Source organism: Hippocampus comes, unplaced genomic scaffold, assembly GCF_001891065.2.
Source record: "Hippocampus comes isolate QL1 unplaced genomic scaffold, H_comes_QL1_v1.1 scaffold137, whole genome shotgun sequence".
In the NCBI taxonomy this organism is placed as follows: domain Eukaryota; kingdom Metazoa; phylum Chordata; class Actinopteri; order Syngnathiformes; family Syngnathidae; genus Hippocampus; species Hippocampus comes.
Genome location: NW_017806002.1, coordinates 701611 through 715395, shown reverse-complemented (window position 1 = coordinate 715395; position 13785 = coordinate 701611). Strand labels below are relative to the sequence as shown.

At 40.3% G+C, this 13785-nt stretch overlaps 3 protein-coding genes across 6 annotated transcripts in view; 2 read left to right on the top strand and 1 right to left on the bottom strand.

Moving 5' to 3' along the window:
* LOC109529190 (uncharacterized) overlaps window positions 1-906 on the bottom strand; it is a 17007-nt gene extending 16101 nt beyond the window's left edge. The window contains exon 1 of the mRNA XM_019892429.1: window positions 216-906. The gene's annotated coding sequence lies outside the window, so the exon portion shown is untranslated. The remainder of the gene's footprint in view (window positions 1-215) is intronic.
* The window catches only part of znf362a (zinc finger protein 362a), an 11731-nt gene extending 6369 nt beyond the window's left edge, over window positions 1-5362 (top strand). The window contains exons 2-9 of one of the 3 annotated variants that reach the window (XM_019892423.1): window positions 921-987; window positions 1274-1439; window positions 1911-2066; window positions 2200-2503; window positions 3035-3259; window positions 3420-3498; window positions 3919-4077; window positions 4592-5362. In XM_019892423.1, the coding sequence (XP_019747982.1) occupies window positions 922-987; window positions 1274-1439; window positions 1911-2066; window positions 2200-2503; window positions 3035-3259; window positions 3420-3498; window positions 3919-4077; window positions 4592-4747 (1311 nt within the window). In that variant the 5' untranslated portion in view covers window position 921 and the 3' untranslated portion in view covers window positions 4748-5362. Of the gene's footprint in view, window positions 1-920; window positions 988-1267; window positions 1440-1910; window positions 2067-2199; window positions 2504-3034; window positions 3260-3419; window positions 3499-3918; window positions 4078-4591 lie in introns of all 3 variants that reach the window. The other 2 variants (XM_019892422.1, XM_019892424.1) reach the window with 2 other exon arrangements.
* A 249-nt stretch (window positions 5363-5611) lies between these two features.
* On the top strand, window positions 5612-13407 carry emp3a (epithelial membrane protein 3a (MAM blood group)). 2 transcript variants are annotated; one of them, XM_019892434.1, is made up of 5 exons: window positions 5612-6177; window positions 7880-7968; window positions 9178-9280; window positions 9367-9507; window positions 12848-13407. In XM_019892434.1, exons 2-5 carry the CDS (start codon window positions 7891-7893, stop codon window positions 13021-13023), a joined length of 498 nt encoding a protein of 165 aa, XP_019747993.1. In that variant the 5' UTR covers window positions 5612-6177; window positions 7880-7890; the 3' UTR covers window positions 13024-13407. The 2 variants fall into 2 exon arrangements, with proteins under 2 accessions (XP_019747993.1, XP_019747994.1); XM_019892435.1 differs by lacking the exon at window positions 5612-6177 and having other exon boundaries at window positions 7322-7968.
* The last annotated feature ends 378 nt before the right edge of the window (window positions 13408-13785 follow it).

Here is a 13785-nt window from a genome sequence, read left to right as displayed (position 1 = left end):
TCTTCCGCTTTCCCTTTGCCCCACAACGAAAAATGGTACAGTCCTGTGATCTTAGTCCTCCACGTGGGATTGGCATCATTGCAATAGCCTTGTTATGCATATGCTTCATTCTGGTCAAAATACCACGAATCACCAATGCTTTTTTTTAAAGGCCACAAAATATGCATTATTAATTCATCGAAAACTATGGCTAGGCTATCATTTGTTTCACTCACCTTTTTTGACTGCTGCGTTCCCTCGTCAGTTGTTGGACATAATGTCTGTGATGCCTGTGTTTACGCTGATAACGCTTTGACAGTGAGGGCCCCCCCCTCCACAAACAACAGCACCACTCACGTGATTGCATATCTAACAGGCATGGATGCCTCTTCTTACAAATGGCCTCTTCTCCTTGTCCGTGCAAGAAGCTAACTGAAGATCGAGGTTCTTCTCGCTCTTGTAGACATTTGGTTATGCCACATTGCTGATGGGTGACGTAAAATTACACAAGTATGGTGTAGTTGCAGATTGGTGATGCTAAATTGCAGGTCGGTGAAGGTCAATTGTAAATGATGAACCTACATTGCAGATGGGAGATGTTAAATTGTAGCTGGGTGAGGCTTAAATTGGAATAGAGTGACATTAAAATGTCAGACGGGCGATGCAAAATTGCAAGTGGGTTGTGCTAAATTGCAGATGGGCGATTTTAAAGTTTCAGACAGGAAGTTGGCTATTTTGTCCTTTTGAGCGGGCTCATATGACCTTTGCAGAAGGTGCGTGGGCCCATTCAAACTTTATTACCATAGAAAAAGGAAAGAAAAATGAATGGATGCTCAGTCAAAAAAGAAAAAATTGAGTCCAGATTCCCTGAGCAGTCCCCTCGAACAACTATCCATTTTGAACTTGTGTTTGCCCCCCCCCCCCTTCTCATTGTATTCCAGAATGGCTGAACCTCGCTTTAACAGTCCCTATTTTTGGCCCCCGCCACCCGCCATGGCTGTCACTCAGGTGAGTGTTTCAAGTCTGCTCGCCTTTTAAATTTTCCAGAGGAAAAATATGTCATGACGTGTTTTTGCATACATCAGTGCAGAGAAATCTCGGCTTATTCATGTAGTGTTACCTGGCAACGTGATCACAGAATTCAGTCAGGAGTCGTACAAAAAAAAAAAGGCTCTGTATTCTATTCAAACGGGACTATTTTTAGGGATAGCAACCATGACAAAATCCAAAAAGAAAAGCGTCTTTTTGTACAATATCCTATTAAGTCTTCTCCATTGATGGAATGAAGGAACAGCTGATGGCGGAGAAGATTCGAGCGTCTCATCCGGCCCCTGTTACGCTGCCTTCCCAGCAGCCCTTGCTGTCGCCGGACGGCGGCCAGCATGCGACGTCCAAAGCCCAGCAGCCAGACGTCGTCCTACATGCCAGCCCCGCCCGGCCCACCTCCAGCTCACTCACGGGTACCTTTGTCACCATTAAGTATCCGCCTTTTCACCATGACGTCACACGTCACTGTACTTCCACGTGGCAGAAGCCTTGCTTTCGCCGTTGGATCCAATTTGCATGTAACTTTTAAGTCAAATACATTTTCATGGAATCATTATTTTAAGTTTTATTTTCCTGTGTTTAAGTACAAGGATTAATGCTCAAATTGTGCGTGATATGACAGTGGCTCATAAATAATACAAGATGTAGCTTTTAGAGGTGCAAGAGTTGTTTGATTATTTGAGAAAAAAAATCGATGATCAAATTTTTCGTAATTATCTCCACAATGTCGGCCTCTCAACAGTAAATATTTGCAAATATCTGGATTCTTCAATGAGAGAAGACTGATTAGTCAAAGTGAGATCTGTGTTTGCTTTGGAAACAAAACAATAACTGAGTCATGATCAATTTATTTCTGTGCATTTTCTGACACCATCAATTGTCAGCCTGTGCGCCACAAATGCTGATGACGTGTCTTCAAGGTCGGATTCTCGGCGACGTTAACTTGAACCTGGAGGATAAAGCGGCCATCAAAGCCAGGGGATTGTGGGAGGACTGGCGTCAGCTCATCGAGCACCCCGCTCGGGCAAACCACCTCTCAGGTGACGGCACAGCAATAAAATAAAACTACTCACGCTTCGAAGATGTGGAGTGGTCAAATATATGCAACACGGTACATCTAATTTCCCAGTTTCCTCGAACACAGCATTGTCATCAGGTCCTCTCGTCCTTCAGGCGTTTCGCTGGCATCCAGAACGGGAAACCTCAACAACCCTGAGGTCATCTCCCCATCCACGCCACCCTCTGGCGCCTCCACACCCCACCTGCTCTCCAGCTTCGCTAACCCCCACGGGATGGAGCCCGGAAGAACCAACGGAGGTCTCATGGGTCTGCTCGGAGTATCCAAGCCCCCGAAGGAAGGACGTCGGAAAATCAAAGCAGAGAACGGCTCCTCGCTTTTGGTAGTGCCGTACCCTATCCTGGCGTCCAGCAACGACCAGTCAGCCATCAGCATCACTGCCAAAGAGAAAACATACAGGTATGGTATTTAGCCATAGAGAGGAGCAGCTCCTGATCCAAAGTATACCACATCATATGTTTTCAGACAAGACAAAACTACACAGAACAGCACGTATTTTTCATTTTGTCGTTTTATTTGTATTTTGCTTTTTCTTTTCTGAAAGATTGTATTTCGTCCCAATGCAAGCGGTCTGGAAGGGATCAGCTCATGATCCAAAGCATACCACATCATGATTGAAAACATTCCACATCATGCATTATCTATCTGTATAGCTAGCTAGCTTGATGCATAGCATAACACATCCCATGTTATGTGTTCGTCAGTCCGTTAGTCAGTTTACCATGAGCCAAAGCAATACCGCAACATGCTATCTATGTAATGTATCTTCCATTGCCCAAACAAAGCTCGCCACATCATGTTATCGCGACATGATTCATTCATACTACACGTGTTATCTACCTTCATCCAAAGCATACCACATCTTGTCCATTTATGGACCGTGATCTAAAGCATACCGCGTCGCCCGTTGCATTTGTATCCCGTCCACAGGTGTAAAGTGTGCCCGCTGACCTTCTTCTCCAAGTCGGACATGCAGATCCACTCGAAGACTCATACGGAGGCCAAGGCGTACAAGTGCCCTCACTGTACCAAGACGTTTGCCAACGCCCCGTACCTGGCGCAGCACCTGCGCATCCACCTGGGCCTCAAGCCGTACCGATGCGCCTACTGCGAGAAGTGCTTTCGACAGCTCTCGCACCTGCAGCAGCACACCAGGTCGGATGCTCCCACCTTTCCTCTTTTAGCAGCAATAGATCTCCATGAATGGAAATAGTGCTTCAATGGCATTCATGCGTAAAAGACAAAAAAAACCCCGACAAAAAACGGGATTTTGGCATGGTTTGTTGTTACCACTCCATTTTGAATTTTCACCCAGAATCCACACGGGGGATCGTCCATATAAATGCTTCCAACCCGGATGTGAGAAGGCCTTCACTCAGCTGTCTAATCTGCAGGTAAACTGCCACTACAACATCAAATAAATAATCAAATATATCAACTACTGTATATAGTTAGCACGTTGTCTTCCCAGTACAGAGGTGCAGGGTTCGATTCCGGCTGTGGTCTTCCTGTGTGAAATTTGCATGTTCTCCCTGTGCCTGCGTGGGTTTTCTCCGGGTACTCTGGTTTCCTCCCATATTCTAAAAACATTGATGGAAGATTAATGGAACACTCGAAATTGTCCCAAGGTGTGAGCGTGAATGGTTGTTTGTCTATGTGTGCCCTGCTGGCAACCAGTTCAGGGTGTCCCCCGCCTCCTGCCCGAAGACAGCTGAGATAGGCTCCAGCATGCCCGCGCCCCTCGAGCGGATAAGCGGAGCAGAAATTTGATGGATAGATGGAAATATTGTGTTTTTGTGACGTATTGTTTGCAGTCACACCAGAGGCACCACAACAAAGACAAGGCGTTCAAGTGTTCCAACTGTTTCCGGGCGTACTCTGACGCAGCATCGCTGCAGATGCACCTTTCCGCCCACGCCATCAAGACGGCTCGGGCCTTCTGCTGCAGCACATGCGACAGAGCGTACACGTCGGTGAGTGAAAAGCCACGACTGCCATCATGCTTCAATTTTGTTTTTGTTTTTTTCATTTTTGATTTTCTAAAAATCATGGCGGCACGGTGGCCGGTGGGCGACTGTTTAACACATCACAGTGCAGAGGTGCAGGGTTCAATTCCAGCTCCGGCCTTCCTGTGTGGAGTTTGCACGCTCTCCCCGTTCCTGCGTGACTTTTTTCCGGGTACTCCGGTTTCCTCCCACATTCCAAAAACATGCATGGCAGATTAATGGAACACTGTAAATTGTCCCGAGGTGTGAGTGTGAGCGCAGACGATTGTTCGTCTATGCCCTGTGATTGGCTGGCAACCATCTCGGGGTATACCCCGCCTACTGTCCGAAGACAGCTGGGCTCGGCTCCAGCACGCAAATAACATTACGAAGTGCTCACTGCCACATACTGGAAGCCCCAGAAATTCGCTTTCACCTTTTTTAATCTTATTTCGTTCACCATCCAAAGCATACCACATTATCTGCACATCTTGTACTGCAGGAGACCTACCTCATGAAGCACATGTGCAAGCACGCGGCGGCGCAGCATGCGGGGCCTCGCAGGAGTGACGCCCCTCACCTCCACCAACGGACGGATGCCTCGGACCTGAGCGCCGCCACCATTTTGTCCCGACATCACCTCTCTCTCTCCGTTTAGTATACGACGATGACCATACGACTGATGGACTCGGGTACGACCAAAAACAAAAAAAACAAAAAACAAAGTGCCAGAGTGTACTAATACCTTATGAGGAGGTACAATACTACTTTCCTCTGTATTCATTATAAATATATATATATTCGCATCTGGATTATGTCTAATGAGCACTTTGAGGCCTGGAAAGGACAGACCTATAACATTTATTGTGATGTCACAGATTGTTCTTTTTTATACGCTCCCTAACTTTTTTAATGCTCGTTAAGGTATCTTCTATATATCGTACGCGTTCTACATTTCTGTAAATATTATGTGACGAGTTTTTGTATTGTCGATATTTATTCTTTTTGGCCACATTCCCTCTTGAGATCACTTATGTTTTGATAAGGAAAAAAAAAAGGGGGTGCAACTCAAAGGAAGACTTATTTGGTACACCCGTACAATTTAATATGATCCGATAGAAGAGTTATATTCCCATAATTTGCCTTTGCAAAGACGATAATGATTTCAGTTTAACAATCTGTTTATTATTGTGGTAGCCTCTTATGTCCTAACACAAAATCAGCATAGGATTGACTGTCAACATGTTTTTAAAAAATAAAACAATAATCAGAACTTTTGCGAGTGGCGAATTATTTATTTTTATCCATGTCACAGCAACATTCCTTTGTCAACTGTCAGGGGGTTAATAATTTTACTTTATTTTTAAATCAAATTAAATAAAATTGTCAGAATAAATTATATATACTGTATTGGAGTAAGTCATTTTTGTTAAGGATTTAAAAAAAGGTGGAATAAAAGCTAAAATAAAGTAAATCAAGTTAATGTTCTTTATTGTTAAAAAAAAGCTAAACTAAAATGAGTAGGTGTACTGTACTCTAGTTGTACTATTTGCAGTCACAACTCCTTTTTTGCGCTTGCATGACAATTTCAACGCTGCCTGTACATTTGAGCATCATGATGTCAACTTTGCCTCGCTCATTCGTAGCGTGCATGCCTGCGCGCGTGTTTTGTCTTGGGTGGGCCGACACTTCCTGCACATTGGCCATCCAAAGTGGGCTGCCGCCTCCGACCACTTTGAACTTCCTGCCTTCATTCACCTCCCTGTGGACTTGTGCCAGGCTGTCTTAAAAGACTTCATTTCTCTCCTTACAAACTGCATTGATACTTCTTGAAAAGAGGGAGGGGAGCGGAGGCCGCAGATTGGGCCTATCTGGGGGAATTTGATTTTGTTCCAGACCACAGTTATGAGTGGGAGGGCCACAATGAGGAGCGGGAGGAGGGGAGGTACGGACGGGTGAAGCATAGAGGAAATGGGTGTAGAGTACTCCTCCTATGCCGCTACACATTCCAACTCTCCTCGAAAAGAGCACAGAAGGAGGATTAACATCACCTCTTGGGACAAAACTCCAAAGCATACCGGCAAACTGGTAAGAATACATGATGCTTTTTCTATTCTTCTTGCAAATTAACCCTTTGAAACACCCTGTAACCTGGTAACACGATAAACTGTCCACTGTAGTAACCACTGTCCCTGAAAGGGTTAATGTGTTAATATTCAGAACGACCATGTCTTTCCACTATTAGGACCTTAAACGTGAACACATGGCACTGTATCGTACAAAGCAAGAAAATGCAAGCCACTACTTACAGTGACAAGATCAGAGATTTGTCCAGACTGTCTCAGTCTTTTCAGTGAAATATGAATAATAATAATGTAGGGGTTGATAGCGCGATGAAATGCCTTTGGTGTTGTCATCAGAATCTTAGTCATGAAAATGTAGCATAATAATGAAACTGTGAGGCCTAATTATAAGTGGCTGAAGGTTTTGAGTTTTGCACATATACCAGCACAAAATGAGTCATTTTGATCATGTAAATTCTATTTTCAAATGAAATTGATCATGAGGGTGACACGGTGTGAACTGGTTAGCATGTCTGCCTCACAGTGCAGAGGTGCATGCTTCGATTCCGGCTCCGGCCCTACAGGGTGGAGTTTGCATGTTCTTCCCGTGTCTGCGTGGGTTTTCTCCGGGTACACCAGTTTCCTTCCACATTCCAAAAACATGCACAGTAGGTTCATGGAACACTCTAAATTGTCCCCAGTGAGTGTGCGTGCAGATGGTTGTTTGTCTACATGTGCCCTGCAATTGGTTGGCAACCAGTTCAGGGTGTCCCCCGCCTACAGCCCGAAGACAGCTGGCATAGGCTCCAGCACGCTGTTGACCCTTGTGAAGAGAAGCTGATTAAAAAAATGGATGGATGGAAATGTAACATGTTGCACGTTTCTTTTCAATGACATTATGACCAGCATTTTTTGTTCAATGGGAACTAACACAGTAGATAGTTGCAAAGAAAATACAATGGACCACCGCAAGCACATGGTCCGGTAAATATTCGGATATTTTCAGATTGGAAATATATTGGTTAAACAGTACACAATACAGCGATCCATGCTGCTCAGTGAAGGTCCACCATGTGCTCATAAAATAGTAATGCATACCAAGAATGTCCACCCTCTCAGCAAACTCACATCTGTTTGTGCCTGCTTGCAGTTAATTTCCTGAAAAAAAGAAAAAAAAAGTGTTGGACCTTGACTTATATCCATTTCTAACGCCGTAACATGTACTTAATGCAATGAAGATGAAGTTCAGTGGAAAATCTCAGTTTTAAAACGAACTGTAAGTTCCAAATCCTCGATAGCACTGTAAATGGCAACATAGAAAGATACCATGTGTTTCTCTCTGGTCTCAGCTTGTCTCAATCGCTGTTCCTGTTTGGAATAAAGGGACCTTTTGAATGGGTTTTTTGAAGCTCAGGGGCCGGGGCGCGTAAGACACAATCTTGCTGCTCATGCCTTTGTGGAAAAAAAAAAAAAGTTATGAGTAAGTGGGTTGTGAAGTCATGGAGACCAAAGTGAAAGATGAGAGAGTAGGGGGAAGCGTCTTCATAATTGCTCTAATAAATAAAAGATGTTGAGGGGAGAGAGTCACGAGATCGAGGCTTTTTTCGGGAGTCCACCCCTCATCTTGGAGACATTTTGAGGAAGCTGAGCTGTGATTCATAAACGGGCCACTTGCACCACTTCCTCAAGGTACTGCCCAATAATATGTGTTTTTGGTTTTATTATAGCAACTTCAGCCATGGTGTTTCTCCTCATATCCTTGACCGTGCTGCATCTTGTCACTTTGTCCATGCTCCTCGTGGCTACGCTGGAGAAGGTAAGTGGCACTTTTTGTCGAGTAGATGGCGCCAGACAGTGCTCCATGGAAATAAATGTCAAAGCAATTCACCTGCTCCACCTCTCTGAAAACTTTTGAAGCTCTTTAACATTTTAACAGTCTTAATTACGTGAGAAAAAACCAACAAAACGAGTTAACCCTTGCGTAATACAACTAAGTAAAAATAAAATGAAGTAAAACTACTCATCAGGTGTCAATTGTCAATCTATCTGGCAATGGTTTCAATGACATTTTAACATTCTTGACTGCCATAAAAGTAAACATTCATGACTGACAAAGTGTAAAATTAGTAAATGTTCAGTAAGACAAATATAAAGTAAAACTACTCACCGGCTCCTCCATTGCAAAACATTTACTCATTCTTAAAAGTAACATTTTTACTCCCGAAACTATCATTCAAATGTAAAAATAAGATAAAATAAAGTCAAACTAATATACAGATCTATTTTAAGAAAAATTGCACACAAGGCAAAAACAGTTGCCACTGGATAACCTGAATTGACTTTGACATTAACTAAGTTAGCCACCTTATAATACAACAAAAATAACGCTAAAATTGGCAACAGGGTGGCCGACTACAAAGTACATCCACATAATAACTCAGAGGTCAGGGGTTCATCTCGGGGCCATATTCAACATCTATTGCAAAGAAATTTGTTGACTTGACCTCCCCTTTAAGTGACATTTCAATTTTTGAAACTGTTATTAAAGTACAAGGAAGAGTAAACAACATATAATTAAAATATTTAGAAGTAAAATTATTTGCCAAGCTCCAAGTATTATTTGTACAGGAAGTGTTAAGTGCAAGCCTTTTTTCTTTTGGTGTCCCCCAGGGTTCCATTCTTGGTCCAGTGCTTTTCAATCTTTTACGTGCTCCCCTCCTCGGAAACATAATCTCATAATTTCATTTAACTTCTATGCAGAAGACTCCCAACTGTACTTCTGACTTAAATCCAGAAACACCATGTAGCATCTTTTAGATTGGAAACAATTCAAATCTGAAAAGCAAATAACTTCCTGTTAAATGACGACACAATTGAATTCGTTGTCTTTGCTCAGTGTGTTCTGTTTTTGAATGTTCTCTATAAATAGACTTTACTTACTGTGTGTGTGTGTGTGTGTGTGTGTGTGTGTGTGTGTGTGTGTGCGTGTGTGTGTGTGTGTGTGTGTGTGTGTGTGTGTGTGTAGTCCTGGTGGGTCTGGGACAATTCAGAAATCAGCGACCTGTGGTACAACTGTTTCCATGACAATGCCTCAGATACGTGGCTGTGCGCCGCCACCAATGAAAGTGGTAAATGATCACTTGCATTTCTGCACGACCCCATGGTGTCCTCAGTGCTTCACGTTTAAAAACTGTTTGGTCTTCATTCGTTCCAGACTGGCTGCAGTCGGTGCAAGCGCTCATGGTGCTGTCCGTGGTCTTCTCGTCCATCTCCTTGTTGGTGTTTGCGGCTCAACTCTTCACCATGTCCAAAGGTGGGCTCTTCTACTTGACGGGACTCTGTCAGGCCTTTGCAGGTACTTATTATTACTATTGTTATTCTTATTATTGTTATTATTATTGTTATTATTGATTAATGTTCGTTTTCGTCATGCAAAATGTGAAAAGACAATAGTTGTTTTTACACATTTATTTATTTATTTTTATAGCAAGGGTGTATTTTTAATTTATTTGGTTTTTACTGCGAAGTGTGAATACACATAAAGTGCATGTAAAATTTGCTGTAATATAATTTAAAGCTTAACTTAGGTAAATTTACTTTTCATACATACACAGGGACCGCAAGATTACCAATGGGCATTTATATATATATATATATATATATATATATTCAGAATTTTTTTTTACTGCATTTCAACTGAATGTTTTGAAATTGCATTTTCTCATTTCACCTTTTGTCAGAGTTTTTCTCAGACAAAGTTAAAGAAATGACTCGGCACACAGGGAAAATTGTCTTCATTAACGGCAGGAGGGATCTCTGAGGGGGAATGACGGTTGTTGCCCCGGTAATCACGCTCAGAGTTCCCTGTCCGCCAGTTTGAACTTTTATTGTTTTACCTATGCAAAATACAAGAAAAACACTGCCCCCGATATTTGCATACCACGCCCCGGGTCCGGCCCTTCGGTAGTGATTGGTTACCTTGGTTTAAGCTTTGAACCACGGGTAGGTTGACGCCTTTCTGTCTGGTCTACAATGAATCAACAAGTTGCAGACTTTGCAGATGACAAATGTCCGCCTGGGCGTGACAGGCATTCTCAAACTGTCTTTTGATGTTCAACAACGCTTTGTTCCTGAATTGTTTATTCCCACTTTGTGACCGAGTCTAGCCATCTTCCCTCTGTTCGGCCCCTTGCTTTGACGTGATAATTGTGGACTTCAAAAGTCCTCCACCCAGACGGCCGACGCCTTTGCGCACAGGCATTTGGGGGTGCTGGATACGCACCCAAACGTCGAGACTTGCCCAAATTAAATGAAACTTTAAACATGATACAATTTTGCTCATAGATTTCTCTATCACCTTTTTAACTGAGAAGAGAGTACCGTATCAATTTACTTTACACTTAGTGATAATTTCACTTCATTTCGTTTTATTGTAATTTTCTGGGAAGAAGAATGTATAATGTCGTAGAAATAGTAACAGTCAGACACGATTCCATTTTTTTCCCTTGTTTGTTTGTTTGTTTGTTTATTGAACATATATAAAACATACAATAACATGACCCTTAGTTTTATGGAGTATCCCGATGGTTTTGGATATTTTCCTTTTAACATTATCAATATGTGGCTTCCAGGATAGTTTGGTGTCTATTACTAGTCCAAGAAACTTATTTTCATAAACTCTTTCTATTTCAATTGAATTTATCTTTATTTTAACTTGGTCTTTAATTGGTCTCGTGCCAAAAATAACTAACTTAGTTTTTGTTAAATTTAAAGATAGTTTATTTCTGTCGAACCAGTTTTTTAATTTGGTTCATTCATTTTCCACAGTTTTCAGGAGTTGTTCCATATTTTTTCCACAGCAGTAGAAGGTTGTGTCATCAGCGAATAGGACACATTTGAATTGTTTTGTAACACTACAGATGTCATTTATATATAGAATGAATAATTTTGGTCCAAGCACTGATCCCTGTGGCACTCCATGGGTAATCTTCAGTGAGTTGGATTTTTGGTTGTTGAATTGCACATACTGATATCTATTTTCTAAATAACTTTCAATCCATTTATATGCTATACCTCTGATACCATATCTCTCTAATTTATTCAATAATATAGTATGATCTATTGTATCAAAAGCTTTCTTCAGATCCAAAAAAATCCCAACCGTGAATTCCCTATTGTCTATGTTAGTTGCTATTGCTTCCACAAACTCCATTACTGCCATTAAGGTTGTACGTTTTTCTCTGAAGCCATATTGATTTTCACTTAACAGCCCGTGTTTGTTTATAAAGTTGTCAAGTCTGTGAGAGAATAATTTTTCTAATATTTTTGAAAATTGTGGTAGCAGTGATATTGGTCTATAATTTGTGAAGAATTTTTTTTCTCCACTTTTAAAAATTGGAATGACTTTAGCTATTTTCATTTTTGATGGAAAAATACCTGCTTGAAATGACAAGTTGCATATGTATGTAAAAGGTCGCACTACAATTTCTATGATCTGTTTTACTATTGTCATATCAATATTAAAACAGTCAGTTGATTTTTTACTTTTATATGTTTTTACAATATTTAATATTTCATTTTGATTCACTGCAGTAAGAAACATTGTGGAAGAATTTTTTTCTATGTATTTATCTATTTCAAAACAATTTATTGGATCAGGAATTTGTTTTGCTAAGTTGCTGCCAATATTAACAAAATATTCATTAAATTCCTTTGCTATTTGTGCAGTATCCTCAATAATGGTATTTTTATCTTTCATAAAGTACTCCGGATAATCGACTTTACTAGAGCTATTTCTAATTACCTGATTTAAGATTTTCCATTTACTTTACACTTAGTGATAATTTTTTTCCCTTGAACATGAATGTATAAACAATTTTGTTTTACAATTTCATAGTATGCAGTGATTATATTCTTTTAATTATATCTATTTATGCTTATTTTTTTGGTTAATATGATTGTATTTTGTTATTCTGGAAAGCATAATTCATATTGTGGTAGACATAATGAGCATTATTTTGTTTTACACATTGATTTCTGAATTTAATTTAATTCTATTTTATTAAACAGACATACTTTTTTCCATTATTTAATACAAATTATTGTGGTGGAAATCATTTTTCCAATAGTACTTAATTATTTTTTATTTTGAATGTTAATTTTCATTCATATTTCCTGGTAGTGTTCAATAGACAGCTACAGAAGTCCGCCACGTGGATTTTTTTATTTATATATAATATTATTTACAACTGTATTGGCAATCCTTCAATTGACGCTTCTGAGGCTAGGGCTAGTATAGCTTTGCGAAATGCTTGACCAACAGAAAACAAATGAGGAATCCGGTGCAAGATGTTAAATATGAATTTCTTTTGCCTCTCGATGGTACAATAAAAGGACAGAAAATAGACTTGAGATGGCTAGTGAGACAGAACTGAACAGGTTGAAAACTGTTGGCTTGCTTGCCCCATACTTGGTGTTCTACCTGAGCCACACCCCTTTATCCACCTGTTTCCCCCTTTTTCCCAGGCTGCCCATCGCCACTCCCAAATCAAATAGTCAAGCCTGTCAATCAACCGAATTCAATCAATCAGTGAAACAAAACTAAAAATGGTCATTGTAAATCAGAATTTATATTGTCATTAAATCAAAATTCTCATTATATGCTCCTACAACAACTTTTCCTGTTACTCTCACAGGCCTCACCGACTTTGCAGCGTGCCTCATCTTCACCTTTCACAGAAAGGAGATTCTTAACGACTCCAGAGATCTGGGCAAAGGTCGCTTCGGTTATTGCTTCATCCTGGCGTGGCTGTGCGTCCCCCTCCTGCTGATCAGTGGCGTCCTGTATGGACACCTGCGAAAGAAGGAATGAAAACACACAACTTTAACATTTGTGGGAATCAGAAGGACTGAAAGGGCCATGTTGTCGTACCCTGTGAAAATCTGTAAGAAAAAAATGCAAGCTGTGCACACATGAAGGAAAACGCCAGTAAATCTATGCATACTGCACATTGCTTGCTGTATTTTGCATCAAATTCTGCGAGTAACTTACTCCAGAGGGGATTCTTTGAATTTAAAAAAATCTTTGACACCTCAAAAGTTTCAAACATCAAATGTCTTTTCCAGTGAAACAGTATCAAGGAATATCACGGACAAACTGGAACTAAGCAAAATAAGAAGTACACAAAAGGATATCTTTTTTTAATTGTTTTAAATTGCAAGATTACATTTGTTCTGTTTTTTTTAAAGGAAACAAAGGTCCTGTTTTTTTAAATAGATTTTTTCTCATTGAATGTCAACTTTTCTTTTTCTTGCAATATTTTTTTGTGGAAAAAATGGGAACTCGTTACTTCAAAACTTCATTTGAAAGAATATTATGACTCAGAAACTATTCATCTAAAAAAAATCCTCAAAGAATTAAAAAAATGTATTTTTAAAATTCTTATTTATGTAATCATTCTTGTATTCAACCTCATAATATTTGGTTTCTTTTTCATTGCGCCCTTAATTCTGTTTGGTGTAAAACCTGAGCGGGCAAGGTGTGTTACATGGTGTCAAATTAACACTACGACAGAAAATTCATAATTCCTTTAGATTTTTGTGTTATTACTTTTATTAAAATGGTATATTTTTA